At 36.9% G+C, this 22,183-nt stretch overlaps 1 protein-coding gene and 1 pseudogene across 8 annotated transcripts in view; both read left to right on the top strand.

Annotated features, from left to right (window-relative positions):
- Nucleotides 1–22,183, top strand: part of NEO1 (neogenin 1) — a 235,847-nt gene that overhangs the window by 114,431 nt on the left and 99,233 nt on the right. For all 8 annotated transcript variants that reach the window (XM_019441532.2, XM_019441531.2, XM_019441528.2 and 5 more), the window contains exons 6-7: nt 12,967–13,121; nt 14,687–14,807. In XM_019441532.2, coding sequence (XP_019297077.1) covers nt 12,967–13,121; nt 14,687–14,807 — 276 coding nt within the window. The remainder of the gene's footprint in view (nt 1–12,966; nt 13,122–14,686; nt 14,808–22,183) is intronic.
- LOC109262724 (40S ribosomal protein S3-like) lies at nt 17,782–21,885 on the top strand (annotated as a pseudogene).

Here is a 22,183-nt window from a genome sequence, read left to right as displayed (position 1 = left end):
TTCCTTTTGGAATTGTATCTTGCTCCCCCTTATTCAAAAACATCCTTTCCCATTTTCTTCTATTGCTTTGTAGTTTATTTTTACTTTTTGATTTTTGATCCATCTGGAGTTTTTCTTTTGTTTTGGTGGTTTTTGTGGGGATTTTTTTGCTATATGGTAATATTTCCCCAAATGGATTACCTGTTGCCCCACCACTGTTCTTGCTCCCCCCACCCAGTTACTTGAAATATCACACTTTATAATCCAGATTTCCAAATTGTGTAGGTCTTATTTCTAGACTCTATTTTATTGATAAATTTGTCTATTCCTACATTAATACTGTACTGTCTCAGTTATTGTTTAGATATTTTGTTAAGAGGATCCCCTCTCATTGTTATTCACAAAAAAATTATTTTTCTCAACATTTTTTCATCTAGATGTACTGTGGAATCAGCTTGTCAAATATTCTTAAAATTTTTCTTGGGATATTAAATGGCATTTTATTGAATTTGTAGATTGACTTTAAAAGAGTTATGGGGGGCGCCTGGGTGGCTCAGTTGGTTAAGCGTCCGACTTCGGGTCATGATCTCGCAGTCCGTGGGTTCGAGCCCCGTGTTGGGCTCTGGGCTGATGGCTCAGAGCCTGGAGCCTGCTTCTGATTCTGTGTCTCCCTCTCTCTCTGCCCCTCCCCCGTTCATGCTCTGTCTCTCTCTGTCTCAAAAATAAATAAATGTTAAAAAAAAATTAAAAAAAATAAAAAGAAAAGAGTTATGGTTGACCTTTTGACACAAGCATGTCTGCCTAGCCAGGTGTATGCATGTCTCTCCACTTTTATTATTTTTAACTCAACGTTTTTAATAGGTAAGGTAGATAGAAGATACAAAATGATATATAATGAAATATTACCTAGTGTCCTATCCCCTTTACAGAAGCAACCACTACTATTAATTTCTTTTGTATCCTTCCAGAGATACTCTGTGCCTATTCAAGCCAATATGTTTGTAGAAGTAGCATTAAATGTAACAAGCAGATCTAGCTTCTGTGGGGCCTGGAGTGAAAACTAAGGCCTTCTGTAAGAAAATGAGTATCAAATTAGGTGCAAAATGAGTATTTACGATGAGAAAAGAAACCACAACAAATACTTTTTTAAAAGAACTGATAAAAGTACAAACAAGGCAAAAATCCAGAAAAATAACACTTCTTTTTTACTGTCTTCTATACACTTACATAATATTTGTTTTGCCTGTATTTTATTTGATTGTCTCCTAACAGTGATTTTTTTCAAGTCATTCTCTGTGAGAACAGAAAGTTCATTTGGTCTTTTTCCTCCAGTGTTTAGAATTTGGCCATGCAATAGGACTCTGCACCTTTTTGTCTCAGCTATTTAATTATTTTTGTAGCATGAATTAGTTTTTAATTTACCTTTTCTTGGTTGTATGAGAATATGAGTGACATTGAAAAGCACATTAATCATTTTTTTTTTTTTGTTAGCTTACAAAAATTTATTTCTCTATTCGCTTTTCAGTTTATTTGGTTTTTGTTTTTCTTTTTTAAATTATGTAAGTAACAGGGGTGCCTGGGTGGCTTAGTTGGTTAAGCTTCCAACTTTGGCTCAGGTCATGATCTCAAGGTTCATGAGTTTGAGCCCCGCGTCAGGCTCTGTGCTGACAGTTCAGAGCCTGCAGCCTGCATTGGATCCTCTGTCTCCCTGTCTTTCTGCCCCTCCCCTACTTACACTCTCTCTCTCTCAAAAATAAATAAACATTAAAAAAAATTAAATTATATAAGTAGTATAATGTTATTAAAGGATCAAACTGTATCCACAAAGTAAATCTTCTGCATTTCTCCTTTCCCATTCCCACCCTGTTTCTCAGAGGTAACCTTTGCCATTAGTTTAGTATATATATACTTATGGATGTTTTTAGAAAGCATTTGTGTACATGTACATCTAGAAATATATTGGGTTTTTTTGTTAACAAATAGGATCATACCATCTCTGTTGCTCTGCAAATTGCTTTTTGACTTTTTAAGCTTTAGTTTTTTCATGTTTGTACATATAAGACTGTATCAGTATATAAATTCTTGAAAGCAGTACTTATCAAACTTTTAATGTGCATGCAAATCACCTAAAGATCTTGTTAAAATGCCAATACTGATTCAGACAGAGGGTTTAGAGTAGGGTACAGAGGCTGTGTTTCTTTTCTTTTTTTTTTTTAAATGTTTAACATTTATTTATTTTTGAGATAGAGACAGAACATGAACGGGGGAGGGTCAGAGAGAGAGGGAGACACAGAATCCAAAGCAGGCTCTAGGCTCTGAGCTGTTGGCACAGAGCCCGACACGGGGCTCGAACTCACGGACCATGAGATCATGACCTGAGCCGAAGTCAGATGCTCAACCGACTGAGCCACCCCAGCGCCCCTGGAGGCTGTATTTCTAATAAATTCCCAAATGATGCCAGTACTGATGTTCCCTATACTTTGAGTGGGAAGACTGTAATACACTTTAACTAGATGTGCCATAGTTTAATTATCATCCACTTGATTACATTATTGTCCTGCCCCCCCCCCCCGCCCCCCCCAAATAGTACAGCAATGCACATTGAAATTTCTCCATGAGAGGGATTTTCTTGAATGTTCTAAATAGACAGTCATTGCCATGGTATACTGGGGAGAGGGGAGTGGCAGGGAGAGATTTTTCCAACCCCACCCCTATATTTATATTTCTTTTCTTTTTCTTATTTCATTACATTATTAGAACTTCCAGGAGCGTGTTGAATAGTCTCATTGATAGTGATTCTCTGACAGGAGTATAAAGCTGATACAACCATTGGTAATATGTATAAAGTCTTTAAATAGGAAAACACCATGACCTAGTTATTCCTTTTAGGAATCTAGTCTTTTGAAACTCTTTGACATGTGTGCAAAGATCTGTGTATAAGGATGTGTACTAAAGCATTACTGGTAAAATAAATTATGGTGTAGTCAGACTGTGGACCACTGTGCTGCTGTCAAAAAAGAGATGGTCGTATAAACTGATAAGTGAGAGAAACCGAGGTTGCCAAAGAGTATTTGTTGGCTGATCCATTCTATATTTTAAAGTGTGTGTGTGTGTGTGTGTGTGTGTGTGTGTGTGTGTGTGTGTGTGTGTGTGAGAGAGAGAGAGAGAGAGGGAGGGAGGGAGGGAGGGAGGGAGGGAGATGTGTTTGGAATACATAGAAAAAAGTTTGGGAAGCTTACCCACCAAAAATAGTGTTTATCTCTGGGGAAGATATGATAATTGACAGGTAGTTTGGGGCTTGGTATAGAGAAGGATTTTTTGTTTTCTGTTCTCTGTTTCTTTCTTTCTTTCTTTTTCTTTCTTTCTTTCTTTCTTTCTTTCTTTCTTTCTTTCTTTCTTTTTTGTATCGTTTACTCCTTCTATATTGACTACTTATTCAGCTTTTAAAATTAGAAAATGAGGAAAATAGAAGGAGAAAAGAAAACAAAGACACTCTCAGTAGATAGAACTAGCTGAAAGAATAGGGAGAAGGGGGAACAGACAAATCCAAACCAGTAGTCAGTAAAATTTTCTTAAATAGTCTATGAACCTAGAAAAAGTCAAATGGTTCAGAAACGTATATGGTGCAATAAAATAGCACCTCACACCAATTAGGATGGCTACTCTCAAAACAAAACAAAACAAAACAGAAAATAACAAGTATAGGCCAGGATGTGGAGAAATTGATTGGAACTCTTCTCTACGATTAATGGGAATGTGTAGCCATTGTCAAAAACAGTATGGTGGTTCCTCAATAAATTAAAAACAGAATTACCATATGATCCATCAGTTCCACTTTTGGATATATATTCAAAAAGAATTGAAAGCATGGTCTCCCGGGTTAACTGTACATTCATGTTCGTAGCAGCGTTATTCAGGATAGCTAAAATGTTAGAAGCAACCCAGTTGTTGCAGATGAGTGGACAAGCAAAACATGATATGTACATACAATGGAATGTTATTCAGCCTTGTAAAGGAGGGAAGTTCTGACGCATGCTTTGCGACATGGATGCACGTTGACAGTATGCTAAGACAAAATATGATTCAATTCATGTGAAGTGCTTAGAGTAGTCAGAAGCAGAGAGACAAAGTAGAAGGGTGGTTGCCAGTGGCTGGTAGGGAGAGAAGGAAAGGGGTGTTACTGTTTAATGGGTATAGAGTTTCAGTTTTACAAGATGAAAAGAGTTCTGGAGATGGATTATGCCGATGGTTGCCCAGCAGTGTAAATGTACTTAATACCACTGAACTGTATACTTAAAAATGGTTTAGATTGGGGGCGCCTGGGTGGCTCAGTCGGTTGAGAGTCCGACTTCGGCTCAGGTCATGATCTCGCAGTTGACAAGTTCGAGCCCCGCATCGGGCTCTGTGCTGACAGCTCGGAGCCTGGAGCCTGCTTCGGATTCTGTGTCTCCCTCTCTCTCTGCCTCTCCCCCACTCATGCTCTGTCTCTCTCTGTCTCAAAAATAAAGATAAACATTAAAACAAAATTTTTTTTAACTTTAAAATGGTTTAGATTGTACATTTTCTGTAATGTGTATTTTACCACAGTTTTAAAAATCAAGGGGAAGAGTATATGGCAACAAGTCACTGTCCATCTTTCTTCATTTACCAGTTTCCCAGTTATCCTCTTGAGAGGTAACCACTGGACCAATTTTTTATGTATTCTTCACTGCATCGGTGGTTAGTCATCTCTCTCTCTATGTGAACTCCCATCTCTATAACACTTATTAAGCATGTCTTTATTGTCATTCTCCTTCACAGCATCCTTTAAAATGTTTTTTTAACTCAGTAGTTGCTTATTGAATATTTGTTTGATGAGTGAGCAAATGAATGAATTCAATGGTTCCAGCAGGCACAAAAATTGGGTGGGGAGCTCTCTCTCTATATAAATTGTGATAATGTATGTAGTTATCTCCTTGAGTGACTGACCCCTAACACAGGGTTCTCACACTTTACCATGGTTGAGAGTAATTTCAGAGAGCTTGTTAAAATGTGGATTTTGTGGCCTCATCTTTTGCAGTTCTCAAGTATGTGGTAGTGTGAGGCCCAACACGCAGTATTTTTCTCAGGCCCAATACAGAACTTTGTGTAACTCTTCAAATAGTCTGTGGATCTCACTTGGAGAAACCTTATCCTAAGTTATTTGTATGCTGCTACAAGGCTGAAAGCAGAGAACTGACAAATTGAGTACAGCTATTAAGGGAGCATTTCTATCTAATGTACTTATAGTGCCAAGCGAAAGTAATCAACCTTGAGGCCCTCGTACCTTCTTTGTTGGGGTGTGGTACACAGCTGATGTTCATCATGGCAATATTGTGACACCATGCAAAGATTAAGTATGTCCCAGTCTTATGAAGGAAGGGGAGCTTATGTTTAGTAAAGATTTTTGAGAATTCTTAAAAAATAATTACTTGTAGAGCACAGTTTCTCAAGTTTAAGACGTATAAGGACTGTAAGACCCAAAGTGTGAGTAACATTGCATTGGGATTGAATTCTGCCATTACAGAGCTAACTGGTAAACATGAATGTGAGTGCTGAAATAACATGCTTATTAAATTTTTACATTATCATAAACATTTAAAATTCATGCAGAAAATTCACAGATAGCAAAGAATAAATTTATGAACTCTTGTTGGAGAAACAATGGTATGAAACATTGAATCTGTGAAAAACTTGAGAATCCTTGAGAAAAATTCTTATCTGAGCATCTTCTGCTGATTAATGGAAGTTTTAGAATTCAAATAACCATTCATGCTGACAAATAGACATTGAGCATCTGTTTGGGTTTTCAATGATAAATAGGGCAGTGATAGCCAAGATAGCCAATGGTAAATAGATCTGCTGGGTTTTCAATGGTAAATAGGGCAGTGATAGCCAAAAACTGGGGGAGAAGTGGATCAGGAAATGTTTTTAGTTAAGATCCTAAGGACAACTGAGTACCTGTTAGATAACTTGAGGGGGAGAATTAAGGAAATGTGATGAAGCTGGAGGCCTGGCGAAGGAAGGAGACAAAATTTCAAGGTCATATGGCAACTTTGTCACAATGTTGCTCCATAGTTATAATTTCCTCCTGGAGAGTAAGGAAAACCTATTCACTTTCTTTGGAAGGAGAGGCTTTCTTGAGAAATGTTGGAGAGCTCTAATGTATTTTTGCTTTGTTAGTTGAGACAGTACTTAAAGCAGACTTGTTGATTAGATTGCCAAATGACATCCTCAAGGAATTTAAGCCTGTTAAAATGCTTGGGTTTTATTTGTTGGGGTTTTTTTTGTTGTTGTTGTTTTTTAAGGACTTACATGTAATTTTGTGAATAATTGAAAAGAAGCTTAAGAACAGCAAGTGTGCAGTTTAAGTAAAATGGACAGAATTGATTTATTTCTCTACTTAAAGAGCTTTTTAGGAATTCCAATGCTTAAACCTTTAAAATGCAACAATAGAAATTCCAACAATTCAGAGGTAATGTAAATGAAAACTGTTATAATCTTCCAAATAAGAGCATAATAAAGTAACCTTGAAACATTGCTGTTGGCCCTACATTGTTTTCTGTTTGAATTGAGTGGTAATTTCCAACGTTGCAAAACAGTGATGGAATTAAGTGATGTTTCCAGCAAAAGAATTTTGCAAGTATAATATGTTTTAGTATTAAATTCTACTTGTGCATTTAGCAATTAAAATTATTCTTGTAATGATGATGGCATTAGAAGGGATAGGGAGCTGTCAAAGAGAATTTGAAGCTTAATTATCTCTTTGGTAACAAAATGCATAATCTTCCATTACGACGCTTATTTTCTTATGGTAATTGACTCATTTGCTCTCTGGTTATCAATTTAACTTCCCAACCACAAACATCTGCCCTTACATTGTGTTTAATTGGTGTGAATACTATCTACAGAGAAGTTAAAATCCAGAGCACATTTTAAAGGCTATATTTTGTAATTCATGAAAGGGAAAAAGTAAATGATGAATTGAACATTGTGATAATTTTTTTCTAATAGTCTTTGAAAGTCTGTTTACTAAAAATGCATGCTAAAATCATATTAATTGGGATTTTTTGAAGAGGATTTTGCTGTGTTTTCCAGAATTACTTACTCTGCCTTACGGGGAGTCTCAGTCCTTGAGACTCAAGAAATACATCATTTCCTCAGAAACATGATACCCTAGTAGTTAAGATTGCAGGCTTTAAAGGCAGACAAAGATTGTTCAGTGTGTTACTGATGAGGTTTTGGGGTGACGATGGGGTGGTCCAGAGCTGACGGCCAAGAATTCTTGAAGACGTCTTTGATGCAAAAAGGTGATTTTATTAAAGCACCGGGACAGGACCTGTGGGCAGAAGGAGCTGCACTGTGGTTGTGAAGAATGGCTGGTTTTATACTGTGGAGTTGGGGAGGTAAAGGCATATGGGAGGCCTCCAGAGGGACTTTGACATGCTAAAGAGGACTCTTAAAATTGAGGCATTGCTATTATCAAGCTGGTTGTTTCCCCCCTAGTAAGGCATTAACATTGTGACAGCAGAGGATTCCTGGAGAAATGTTATACTCTGTATTTGCCTCAAGTATTTGTCAATGGGCTGCAGGTTATAAGGGAATTTAATTTTACCTGCTATTTCCTTCTTGCCTGTGTTCCCTACATCACTATGGAAGGGTGATGTTAGAGTTCCAGGAAACTGAGTCTACAGTTTCTGGAGATCAGGTTATTGATAAGATTGCCTTTTTCTTGTAATTTACTAAGATATTTGCAAACTGATGGAGACTCCTGTCCTGTATGACTGTGATCTCTATCAGTTGGCCATTTGTTTTGTTTCCTTTCCTTTGTTCTTGGGCAACAAGGAGTGCCTGAGGAATATCACACGTATCCCACCGTGGGGGAAGGGGGTGGTCTGCTAGCTTGTACTTTGTCCTTAGCCACTCCCTCATTACTATTTAATCTGAAGAAGAGAGGTGGGGACAAATTGTGTGTGTTTGCTTATAAGTTTTAAAATGGGAGGCTGAACCTTAAAAAAATTTTTTTAATGGCTACCTATAGGGGAAGAGAGAGAACAGGGTGGAGAAAGCAGGGGTAGAAGCAAGACTTGTTTGAGTATACCTTCCTTTTGTAGATTTTACGAAGTAATTTCAGAAAGGGGAAAGTAGAATGAAACAAATGACTCCAAATGTGTATCTAGTTGGTAGTGTAGCCACACAGAAAGTTACAATTCCAAGTAAAAGTTATTACAGGGGCGCCTGGGTGGCTCAGTTTAGGTCATGACCTCACAGGTTTGTGGGATTGAGCCCCAAGTGGAGTTCTACACTGACAGCATGGAGACCACTTGGGATTCATTCTCTCTCTTTCCCTCAAATAAACACTTAAAAAAAAGAAAGTTATTATTACAAATAAATGTAAAAAATGCCAATTGGACCATATATATCTAATGGGATATATGCTGAGGACAAAAAAAACTACAAAAATCTTGAGCTGCTTTCTGGTATTATATTGTTGGTGGAAACATTGGTATCATTATTCTGAGCCTACTGAGTGTAAGATAAAACATATGAGTTGGTGTCAGTGAGAATGATTTTTAGTATGAGAGAAAAGAAATACAGATGTGAAATTATTATGATCTAGTTAAAACCTATGGTTTTGAATTTAATTGGAGAACAGAATGAAATCATGATCAATTTTATGTTTAAAAAGTATATAATTGCTAGTTTTGTCCACAAATAGGGCCTAAAACTGTGACCAGAAAATACCAAAGACCACTAGGATCATGTCAAAAAGGACTCAGGAACTTTCAGTGGACTCAGACTTCCAGTAGTCAGAAAGGGGGATAGTTTGTGAATCAAAAGAATAATAACTTGCATGGATTGAAACAAATCAAATTTATTTTAATCCATGAAATCATAAGAGTACTTTTTAAAAAACCCTTCAGTGATTCCCTTCAGTTGGGAGAATATTAGAGAGCCAGACCATTATTTTGAAAAATTGATAAGGGAAGAAATCAAACATTTATCCTGCTCTTTCTTTGAGAGGTATATTTAAGGATAACCAAATAATTGATGGGATTTTTTTTTATAGAAAGAATGACAGAATAAGAATATTATTATTTCACAGTATATAAGACTGCTAACATCACAAAAAGAGAGATGGTCACACGTTACGAACTCTCCTGACGGAAGGACCATGGCACTACTTATGAAATAGACTTGAAAAAATAAGAAGGAGCCTAACTCCAGTCAAGCTTCTACATTTAACTGCTAAATGCAGGACGAATGTGTTTAAATACCACCATGGCATGCAGTCAGCAAAAGACAGACTGCAAGAAACTTTATAGAGCAGATGATTTCTACAGCAAATTAATTGCAAACAAAGATAGGAGATAAAGAGGAAACATGTAGGTTAAAAGAAAAGTAAGCAACAGATTAATACCAATGAATGTACCTTGTTTGTCCAATTCAAATAAATCATTTTTTTAAATGTAGGCCAGTTAGTAAAATTAACTAATTGATGGCTAATTGATGATATTGAGAAATTATTGTGGATACCAACCTGATGATGGTATTATAGTTTTGTTTAGAAATGGGAATTCTTGTTTTATAGAGGAATTTACTTAAATACTTATATATAATAAAGTGATACCCGGGATTTGCTTTCAGAGTAACCTGGGGAAAGACATGGGGTAGGTTAGGATATAGATGATGAAATACACTGGCCATGAGTTGATAATTGTGGAAGCTATATGACAGTACATGGGGTTTATTATTACTTTCTCTAAAGTAAAAAGTTAGAACATAGGGTTTAAAGTCAGACTGCTTAGGTTCAAAATCCAGATCTGTCACTGACTAAGCCTTGTGACCTGATGGAGCTACTTAGCCTCTCGGTGTGTTAGTATCCTTGTCTATAAAATGGACCTAAATAGTAGGGTTGTTGTGGGAGATAATGATAAGAAGTGGAAGGTACTCGTGAATGTTAGCTATTATCATACATCAGATACATAAACCAAAATCATGATGTTGCAGTTGGTTAGAGACCTTGGTGTATTTAGGAATAGTCCAGTTGAGTTCCTTATTTAGTATAGGAGCAGACTGAAACCCATGGCCAACAAAATGTCTACTGGTAAAACTAAAACTCATGTGTAAATCTCTTGACTTCAGTCATTGCAGTGTCTTTAAAGTAAATCATTATTGAATAATATTCAAATAAGCTTAAACATCTGATCTTAAATAGGGAACACTCAGGATTGAAAATACATTATTTTTTCCTTCATCTAAAATTTATTGCACTAAAATGAAAACTCTGGGTTGTTCTTGTTTGTATGCTTTCTTTGAGAAAGAGCAGATAAACTTGACCAAAGGTGAGTCTAAATTCATCTGGAATTCAAAACAAAACAAAACAAAAAACTAACAATATGAGGAAAGTTTTGAGGAAATAAATATTTTAAAATGTGTAGTTACAGTCATTAAGTTTTTGGTTCTAGTGCAGGAATAGACAGATCAGGGAAACCACATAGTATCCAGAAATAACTGCCCCTCAAGAATACATAGGATTTTAATATTAAAACGATTTTGGGGTGCCTAGGTGGCTTAGTCAGTTGAGTGTCAAACTCTTGATTTCAGCTTCAGTCATGATCTCAGGGTTGTGAGATTGAGCCCCACATCGGGCTCTGTGCTGCCAGCATGGAGCCTGCTTGGGATTCTCTCTCCCTTTCTCTCTACCCCTCCCCTGCTCGTTCTCTCTCTCTCTCTCTTTCTCTATCTCAAAACAAATTTTTTTTTTAAGTTAAAACCAAAAAACGATTTCAAATCATGTAATGTTTTTGGGATTACTGAGGTTGCCATTTAGAAAAATGTAAAGCTGGATACTTGGTGATGTCCAGATTGTTTCCCAGACATACTAGAAGAAATTGCAAGTGAATATTTTTATAGTATGGAGGCAGGGAAAACCTTTGAAGCAAGAATAACAAAATATATATGCCAAAAAAGGGAGAACTGATAAATTTTACCACATACAAATTGACAATTTTGGTAGAACAACAGGTGCCTTAAGTTAAAAGACAAAAGAAAAAATTGGGAGGAAATATTGGCAGCGTGTATGAGACTTACATTAGTGTATTAGCCCGGGTCCAGTCAGGGGCCAAAAATCACACCAGGAATTTGAACAAAGAAATATTAATATAAAGAATTATTAACTAGTAAAAATGTTTTAACTACTAAAAAGGACAAAGGACTCTAAGGAATACTGAAGGATCAGGTACTACCTCTAGAGCAAAAGGAGCAAACAAACTTGGAAAAGGGCATCCCAGTCTAAGGTTGCAATTCAGACCTCAGAGAGGGTATAATTGCTGCCAGAGAACACAGCCATGGGCCAGACTGGTCCACAGGAGATCTTCTAGATTCCACAGACCTGAGCTTGTGTGTGGAAAGTTAACCTGCTGGGGTACCATGGGTCTGACTGATAATGAGCAGGAAGTTGCTTCTTAAGATCATGTGTTCTTTCCATCCTTGGCTCCTACCAGTTTCTGGGGTTCTACCTACTTGCTCTACTCTATTCTTACTCTTCATTAACCCTGGATTTGTTCCCAGGACCTGCCCCAGTCTAGCCCTCTAGCCAGTGGAGTAGGCAAGAAAATGAAAAAAAAGACCAAAGCAGATTGGAAGAGAAGAAATAGAACTGTCTCTATTCACAGACAACCTGATTGTTTATGTAGATAATCCCCCAATTGTCTATAAAAAGCTACTAGAACTAATGAGTGAGTTCAGCATGAGCATAGGATAAAAAGTTATATACGTAAATCATATTAGCAGTGAACAATTGGAAACTAAATAAAAAATTAAGTATGAAAAAAGTAGCACCAGAATCCTTAGGGAAATACCTAAAAAAAGTATGAACAAGATTTGTATATTGAAAACTAGGCAACAATGATGAGAGAAACCACAGAACTAAATAAATGGAAAGGTAAACCAAATTCAGGGAAAGGAAGACTCAGTATAGTTAAGATGTCAAATTGCCACAAATTTAACAATCCCAATCAAAACCCCAGCAGGCTAAGCACATTTTAGCTCAACCATTAAAAACAAAAACAAAAACAAACCCTTGCTGTTGTCATGGTTGCTCATTTGATAGAACTACCCTACAGTGGAACTTGCTGCTTTCTGATACAGGGAGGCTTATCATTTGAAATTTTGAAATAGGGATTAATGAGACCCCTTGTCAAGGATGTTGTATAGGAAATTGCAATGTTAGGTTGGAGGTTGACTAAATGATCTATTCTTATCCTTCTAATTCAGTCTTCCTCTGTTATTTGTAAGTCAGTGATTTACAACTTTAGGGCGGGGAGAGAGAGATACTGGAATGTTCAGACTTTTTCTGCCGAAGGTCCTGCCACTCTTTCTCCCACCCTTGAAAACTATATCATGCAATGAGGGATGTTACCAATGAGGGATGTTACATGAGTGAACTACTTAAGACCTCTAATATGACATTTATATTCCCTTTTTGGGTTTTTTTTTTTTTTTTGGTGTTTGTTGTTGTTGTTGTTACTTATTCAGCTGACTGACAAGAAAAATAATGTTAGTTTTCTCAGTTTTTAAAAAAATTTTGGTTATGGTTCTTCCGAAATGGTATAAACGTTAGGGAAGTAGTCTTTTAATACTCATTTTTAGACAGTTTAGAATATTCATATCATCAATTTCTTCAATATAGTCCACTTAATATATATTTATCAACAAGGAATCTCAGAAATTATCTTTATAATTATCCTTCCAGTTAAATTGTACCAAAATACAATTCGTAAAGATATGTATGGAGTTCCAACAAATGTTTTGAATATATGTTACATGCTTTTGTAAAACTATGTGAAAGCCTCAAATAATAAGTAAAAATCCTGTGAATTCTATGATTTAAAAAAATTATTTGAAATGTGAATAGCTAGCTATATTTATTTTTATTAATATCCTAATTTCCTTTCTATTTTAAAGTCCAACCAGAATTCTTGAAACAGCCGACGAATATATATGCTCATGAGTCCATGGATATCGTATTCGAATGTGAAGTGACTGGGAAACCGACTCCAACCGTGAAGTGGGTCAAGAATGGAGATGTGGTTATCCCAAGTGATTACTTTAAGATTGTAGTAAGTATTTTTCAGAGGATGCTTATCTCTGAAACCTTTACATGTCTTTATTTTCTTTTAATTTTTTTAATGTTTATTTTTGAAAGAGAGAGAGAGAGAGAGAGACAGAACTTGAGTGGGGGAGGAGAGAGAGAGGGAGAGACAGAATCTGAAGCAGGCTCCAGGCTCTGAGCTGTCAGCACAGAGCCCGACATGGGGCCTGAACTCATGGATCGCAAGATCATGACCTGAGCTGAGTCGGACGCTTAACCAACTGAGTCACTCAGGCGCCCCTTTGCGTGTCTTTAAATGCAGTCACTAAGAGATCTGTTGACTTCCACATGCCAGTTTATGTACCACAGATGAAGATAGAAAAATATTACAGAACGTAATCTCTTCACTGGCTGATAAGAAAGCTGAGCCTAGACATGTTTTGGTAGTTTTTATGGGATCGCATAGCATGTCAGTAGTTGAAGTAAGCCTAAGATCCAGATCTGATCAGCAGTCTAGTATTTCTACTCAGACATGCTAGCACTTTTAAAGACAGCTGTTACTATTTTCTTGGTAATGATTATCCTGTGTGTGCACCTGCTCTCTTCATATCTCTATTCAAAGAGCAGCATCTGTCCTTCATATATACTGATTCTAGGCCCTTCAAAATAAGTATGACCCAGGGTTGTGACAATAGATAAAAAAAAATCCTTAAGAATTAAATAGCATTAAATTTATTTAAGAATACCGAGCCATTAATTGTTTTTTGTTTTTTATATAGGGTTAAATGCTTAGTAAATATTGTCTACTCTTATCATTGTTTTAATCCTAGTAATAGAAATGTCTAGGTTTTGGTAATAAGGATTCATATCTTAAGGTACATATATGACATTCATAGAAATAATCAGAAGTAACTATGGTTGTTAATGATATAATGTCTTATTATAAATTTCTCTCATTAGTGATTCATTCTTAGTAAGAATATAGTTTCTATTTTGAAGTGCATAATCTTGTATGTTATAAAAAGTAATTCACAAGTGTTTAATTAAAAAGCAGTGTGTTACAGCTAAATTGGCATTTTTTTACTCTTTTATCATTTTCACAGTATTCTTAAAAATCTTAAAACCATATTAATAACAACAGTATTTGACATTTATATTACTTTATAATTTAAGGGAAGCCGTATATATGTGGCCTCACTTAACTTATTGTGGTCTAATCTGTTACAACTAATGATATTAGAGATAATTTTAAGAAAGTGCCTTGAATTCATAAATTCAGACTTTTGCTGTGGTCACGTGGTATTGTATGTCAGGTATTTTTCCAGACAAAGATGTAGGTTTTCAAACATTGTAGGTATTACTTTCTATAAGGATTAAGTTCTTAATTGGTTAGTTACAGTGTTTCCTATACTAGGCAGTTAAATCAGTACCTTGTCAATAAAATTCAGTTAACAGGTACATAGACAGATATTTTGATAGCTGAATCATACAATTTTACTTGTTCTTCCTCCCCAGAAAGAGCATCCTCTTGAGATTTTCAACTAATGTTCATCAGTTGAATCATAACATTTTGTTTATGTTTTTCTTTCTCAGAAGGAACATAATCTTCAAGTTTTGGGTCTGGTGAAATCAGATGAAGGGTTCTACCAATGCATTGCTGAGAATGATGTTGGAAATGTACAAGCTGGAGCCCAACTGATAATCCTTGAACATGGTAAGAGGGGCTGAAATAGTAAAATGAAAGAGGCTGACTGTGTCGAGGAACTAGTACCTGTCACAGTACCTATTACTCTGGGATACCCCATGATTAATATCCTGTTTGTAAAGGCCAGTATATGGCATAGCGAAGAGGAAGAGAAAGCAGTCTAAATAATTTCTGTTGCTTAAAATGGCCTAAAAACACAACTTTGGAGAATGTTGAAAAGGAAAAATGTAAAATTACAGACTTACATGAATGTTCTTCACATTTCAGTTATTTTAATTTTACAAATATATTTCTGCTCTATTAAAATAGAAAAACTTTACTTGAGGTAATGTTTATTTTACATTAAATTTTTCCAAAATAAAAATAACTTGCCTTTTCTGATTATCATGCACAAAAATTGCTTATTATAAGATCAGACAACATTGAAAAGTAAAAAGGGGGAAAAAAAACCCTACTCTATATCAGTCAAAGTCGGTGGGGAAACCACACAATAATTTGAACAGATGATGGTTAATACACAGAACTATGAACTATAATGGGATTAAATTAACAAAGGGTTGGCTAGCAAGAAGTAAAGAGAACTCTAGTGAATATAAGAATGGCAGATATAAAGAGCAGCCACAACCTGTAGGTCTGAGAGAGAGTGTTCAACCCCTCAGGACTAAAATCCAGACCGTGTTGGAGAGAGTGTGGCCATGTCTCACTGGACAACAGAGTAATTGCTGTGCTATTATGCTGTCAAACCCTGCTCAAAACCCAGTATCTAGTGTGCTAGAGAAGACCAGTCACAAGGGGATGTCTCCCTGAAGGCTTTCTGCTACAAAACCACCTGAGAGGTTGGAGTGTTGGGAGAAGCACCCTATACTGATAAAATTTAAAACATATGTCCGCTGCAGAGGAAAGGTAGATAAACGGGCCAGCTTCATTTTTGCAGAGCAGGCAATAAAGTATGACTTCGGAGTTGAGAGGCAATAAATTGGTAATGGCACATGCCCCATATCGTGCCTTCTAGGAGTACTACATATGAGCATGAACAGATGTGTATGTGGTTGAATAACACATTTGCTTAGAACAGCATGCTGTGGACATCTTCTCATGTCAGTAAACACATAGATCTATGTCAACATTTTCCACTGTTGAACAGTATATATGCACTTTGTTTTGTATAAGTGATTCCCTATTAATATTTAAATTGTTTCTTATGTCTTACCATTATGAACAGTGCTGTGCTGAGCTTCTTTACATGATTATTTTCTCACACTAAATTACTAGAAGTTGAATTGTTGGATAACAGTTCTGTGTCAAATTGATAAGGATACCTGTTGGATGTATTGTTTGTTTTAGCGAGGAGCATTTTTCATTTTGTGCAGTTCTCAAGAGTACATGGAGAAGATATAGCTTTTGACATGTCATCTGGTATCTGAGTCCAATTAAGCTCAGGTTCCAGTGTGGCCCCAGCCACAGAGCCTCGTTGGGAAAGCTAAGTGGCAAAGATGGCGCCCACCCCGGCTTTTCACTAAAATAGCATAGAGGATTTTTACATGCTCTTCCTCGAAAATGTATTTAAGAGTACTGTTACAAAAAGGAATAAATATTAGAGCTGTTCTTTTTCTTCCTGTATCTGTTTGTGACTATACCTTTCCCTATTTATTGAAAATGATTTAGTAGAAACTTCTTACTTTTCCATCTTGGCAAAGTGCCTGAGTATGATTACCAAACCAGGCACGAAGGTAGATAGGCTTGTTTCTTTTTATCAGCGGCAGTGGTTTCCCTTGGTAAAATTTGTGAGTCTCTTGGGGTGATTTACGTGGAACTAATAAATAAAGAGATTTCAGTATATTTGTGTTTGGGATCACCATTGCAGATTTAATAGTAAAGATGGTTGGCTTTGCCAGGAGGTCCCTAAGCTAAACCTAATTGGGTTTTCCTCTGAAAATGGGTGGCATGATCATTATAGTTGCAGTGTGTGTTTTTTTTCCTTTTTGAGACAACATTTCAAAACCAGACAACATTTCTGGGCTGGCAAAATTTTTTAGTAGCCTTGTCAGGGATGAATTAAGAATGCATGGATTATAAGGAAGGAAGTGGCATGTTATTGATTTTGCTTTTTTAATTTGCAAGATAAATACATATGTGGAAAAGCTAAAAAGAGAATATAACAGTTTATAAGGTCTGATCTCTGTCTGGAGTTTATAATATTGTAAAGGATGTAAGAGATGTGTACAATTTAATACTAGTCCATAATAAGTGTTATTTTTATAGTACAAATAAGGCAGTAATACAGCATATAGTTTGGAAGAGAGGAATTCTGTCTGTGCGATCATGGACGTTTTTTCATGGAAAGTGTCCCCTTTGTAATAGGCCTTGAATTATAAGATTTCCAAATGTTAAAAAAAGGGCTTGGGTCAGTATGGAAATAGAGTAGAATACCTATACCTGTAGGAAGGTAGCCTGTAAAGACAGAATAAGATCAGATTGATCATGGCCTTGATTGTAAATAGTCAAAACAATACTGTAGTTAGGCAGTCTGATGATACAGTCAGGTTTATTTAGAAGAAGTCCATCTGAAACTAATATAACACTGTGTGCTAACTAATGAATTAAAATAAAAACGTAAAAAGCCAAAAAATGAAAATACAACCATCCCACACACCCAAGAAAAGAAATAGGTGGCAGATTGAAGGGGGCATCTAGTCGAAGGAATATTGTTATAAAAAGACCACTGTAAGTAGTTATACTAGAAAAATAGAAAGGATCCTAATAAAAAATATATGGGGCGCATGGGTGGCTCAGTCGGTTAAGCGTCCGACTTCGGCTCAGGTCACGATCTCACGGTCCATGAGTTCGAGCCCCGCGTCGGGCTCTGTGCTGACAGCTCAGAGCCTGGAGCCCGTTTCAGATTCTGTGTCTCCCTCTCTCTCTGCCCCTCCCCTGTTCATGCTCTGTCTCTCTCTGTCTCAAAAATAAATAAACGTTAAAAAAAAATATATATATATATATATATGTGATTTATTTAATCCAGACTTTATCAACTTATTGGATATTAAACATTATTATAGAAAAGTCAGAAATACTTCCCGGGCTTTTTCTGGGTGGCTAGAAGAGTGGTGATGCCTTTCCACAATAGAAAAGGAAGGTGGACGGAAGTGGAAGGGGACTTCTACTCAGGTATAGATAGTGGACATAGAACATCCCACTCTCACCTACAATAAAAAAGCTGGATGATTTACAAAATCATAATTTTTCTGAGTCCATCAGAGAGCTGAGCTTGCAAAGCAGCCAAGTAAATTAAATTCCAAAGAATTGAACACTCTCCTGTCCCCAAGGAATGGGTCATTAATTGTTTCACCTTTGGCAGAGCACGAAAGAGTTGGCTGCTGTAAGAGTGGATAAGAAGAAATCAGCTAAAGTTTTATGTGATAGTTAAAGACTAAGCATGAACTAGTTTGGAATACCTCAGGGCCCCAGATGAAAGGGAAGTTCATACAGGCTTGCAAATACATATCCCTGGAACTCCACAAGATACTCATTGTGAAGACTGGAGGCAAGTCAGAGACTTGAGAAAAGTCATTTTGGGGGCGCTTGGGTGGCTTAGTCGGTTAAGCTAACTTCGGCTCAGGTCATGATCTTGAAGTTTGTGGGTTTGAGCCCCACGTCAGGCTCTGTGCTGATACCTTGGAGCCGCAAGCGTGCTTCGGATTCTGTCTCCCTCCACTCTCTGCCCCTCCCCGATGCACACCCTATCTCTGTCTGTCTCTCTCAAAAATAAATAAACGTTAAAAAGAAAAAAGAACAGTCATTTTGGTGGTGAAGAGGTAAAAGAGGTAATCTGTAGCTGCTGATAGATCGGTACGAAACCCCTCTCATTTACTCAAACTCCTTTAAGCCTCAAACCAGTGCAGGAGGGGCCGAAAGCCTTATTTCATAAATTTATGGGGGGAAGATGAGAAGCCAAACCCTTCTGCTTCCCGAGGGAGGAATCCTCTGATGCGCAGGACCTGCCTAATACTGAGGCTGACCAAGGACAATTGAAAATCCTACCTGCCCTACCACCGAGCAATAGCTTTCTACTGCTGGGGGAAGGTCAAGAATATAGAGATCCCTGTGTCACAGAGTTATGTAGAAATAGTTGAAAGCTGAGAGGAAAACAGGTAAATTGAAGAACTCTCCTTCATCTCTCTTCTTAAGCACAAGATAATGGTAGTCCACCATTAGAAGAATTTGAAATCTATGGTGTGCTGAAGGTAACTAAAACAATAGTAAAATCTATACCGTGTTCAATTCCTATCTAAATTGATTTAACTCCTTCACACTAATGGCTTGACAGAATAGATATGCCATGTTCCAAGTGCAAATAATAATTATCTCAGTCTCTGCTCAGCCTTCAATCAAAAATTATTGGATATAAACAGAGCAAGGGAAAACTGGCCCATTGTTGATAGATAAACATTCAACAGAACCAAATTAATGAGGCCCAGATATTGGAACAATCAGACAGGGACTTTAAACTAATTATTATTAGTATATTAAAGGAGTTAGTAGAAAAGGTAGATGACTGAACAGAGGAGGAATTTTGACAGAAAGATGGAAACCATGAAGATACTATATTTGCATTTGTCTAGAGAGTGAAAGGGTTCTATAACCAGAGGAAGGGAAATTATTAAAAATAATAGTATCAGAGATGAAGCATTTACTCAGGGTGATCATTGGACTCATGACAGCTGAGAAAATAGTCCATCAACTTGAAGATAGTTCAATATAAATTATTTAAACTGAAATAAAAGAAAAAGAGAGAATGAACAGAGTATCTCAGATGGGAAAATATAAGATGGTTTAACAAATTGGAGCCTCACAAAGAGAAGAGAACAAGAACAGAACAGAAAAAAATAAATATTTGAATAGATAATGGCCAAAATTTTTGAATTAAAAAAATGAACAAGATCATACCACAGGTCAAAGAAGAAGCTAAGATAGCCCCACGCAAGCTAATGATAATAATAATAGTGGTAGTAGTAGTAATAAAAGAAGACACACCTATATGCATCATAGTTAAATTACTGAAGACCAAACATAATGAAGAAGCCTTGAAGGCAGCCAGAAAGTTTTAAAAAGATACAGAGGACTTTTTCCTTTCGGTGGCACACAGTGGCAAGATGGTGCGAATTTCTAAGAAGAGGAAGGTTGTTGCCGTTGGCCTCTTCAAAGCTGGATTGAACGAGTTTGTCACTTCGGAGCTGGCTGAAGATGGCTCCTCCAGAGGTGAGGTCTTAGTTACACCAACCAGGACTGAAATCATTATCTTGGCCACCAGGACACAGAATGTTCTTGGTGAGAAGGGCCGGTGGATCCAGGAATTGACCACTGTAGTTCAGAAGAGGTTTGGCTCCCCTGAGAGCAATGTAGAGCTTTATGCTAAAAAGGTGGCCACTGGAGGTCTGCATGCTATTGCCCAGGCAGTCTCTGTGTTACAAAACTCCTAGGATGCCTTGCTGTGCGGAGGGCCTGCTTATGGCGTATGGTTCATCACGAAGAGTGAGGCCAAAGGCTGTGATGTGGTGTCTGGGAAACTCTGAGGACAGAGGACCAAATCTGTGAAGTTTGTAGATGGCTTGATGATTCACAGTGGGGAACCTGTTAACTACTACATCGACACTGCTTGCTGTATAGCCATGCGCTGCTCTGACAGAGTGTGCCGGGCATCAAAATGAAGATCATGCTTCCTTGGGATTCACATGGCAAGACTGGCCCCACAAAGACCCTGCCTGATCATGTGAGCACTATGGAACCCAAAGATGAGTTATTGCCCACCACTCCCATCTTGGAACACAAGAGTGGGAAGCCAGAGCTACCTGCCATGCTGTAGCCAGTACCCACAGCGTAACAGGGTCTCCTTGGAAGCTGGATCTAGAGTTTGCTCTGTAAAAACCTTTAATAAAATCTTTGAAAAAGACACATGGCCTGAATAGACTTTGCATCCACTATTTGGACTGAGGATTCTTTTGCACGAAAAGAATATCACTTGATTGATTCTTAGGACTGCCTGGTTCATAATGCTTCTGGGTTTTCCCTTGGTTTCACCTGTGATTGTGAGGCAAGAGCCAGAACAGGAGGACCCAAGCAGAGCTAACCCTAGGGATATCCTGTAGGGGAGTAAATCTGGCGATGCTGAAGCACCTTGATCAGTTCATCTGTGGTTGGGGATTATAGGTTTAGAACAGGGATATATTTGAGATGGTTTTCTTTACATGGTGTATAAGGAAATCTGTATTGCACACAGAAAATAAATATAGTGCCAATTAAAATACATAGAGGAACAAAAATAAACATTACAGCAGACATTTTACCAGAAATGGTGCCAGCCAGAAGGCAGTGGAGCAGTTTTAAAGTCCTATAAGGAAAGAAAGTCAACCCAAATAATATACCCAACAAAAAATATCTTCTAAAAATTAAAGTGAAATAAAGACATTTCAGAACAAAAGCTGAGAAAATGTATTGTCTGCAGACCTGTGCTACAAGTAATGTTAAAGTTCTTTAGGTAGAAGTAGTATGATACCCGACAGAAACTTACAGGTCTTCACAAAAAAACAAAACAGGCCAGAGTGGTTTAAAAACAGAAAAGTAAATATAAAATTCTTTCTTATTTTCAGCAGTTAATGAAATAACTTACTATCTAAACTAGGGACCACCGATATTTCAGTAAAGGTCTAGACCATAAATGTTTTAAATTTTATGGGCCAGTGTCTGTCAGAGCTACTCAGTTCTGCCCTTGTAGCATGAAATCAACCATATAAATCAACTTCGACTTTTCAATAAAACTTTATTTGCAAAAAGAGGTGGCAGGTCCTTGTTTGCTGATCTCTGGTCTAAAGAAAAATAGTTTATAACCTATAAAATTAAAATGTATGACAAAACAGAGCAAAGTACAGTAGGATTAAAAATAAACTGTTGTAAGATCCCTTTATTACATATCAAATTATAACATATGAAGTAGACTGTGATAATTTAAAAATGCATATCCTAAAACTTAGGGAAACTACTAAAAAGTAGAGAAGGAGATTTAGCTAATAAGTAAACAGTGGAAATAGAATGGAATCTTAAAAATTAGTCTAAAATAAGGAAAAGAGGAGAAAAAGGGAACAAAGAACAAATGGACAGATAAAAAACAACTAGCGCAATAGTAGATTTAAATCTATGTATCAATTATTGCATTAAATGTAAATGGCTTAGGCCTTAAAACAAGTCTCAAAACATTTAACAGCATTTAAATCATCCAAAGTATATTCTTGGACCTCAATGGCATTAGAACCAAAACTCAATAACAGAGACTAGAAAATTCAGAAATTTTTGGGAATTAAACAGCCTTCTAAATAACCCATGTGTCAAAG

Source organism: Panthera pardus, unplaced genomic scaffold (genome assembly GCF_024362965.1).
Source record: "Panthera pardus isolate Hobbes unplaced genomic scaffold, ASM2436296v1 HiC_scaffold_24, whole genome shotgun sequence".
Lineage (NCBI taxonomy): Eukaryota > Metazoa > Chordata > Mammalia > Carnivora > Felidae > Panthera > Panthera pardus.
The sequence above is the reverse complement of the archived record's forward strand: the minus strand, read 5'-3'. Positions and strand labels throughout refer to the sequence as shown.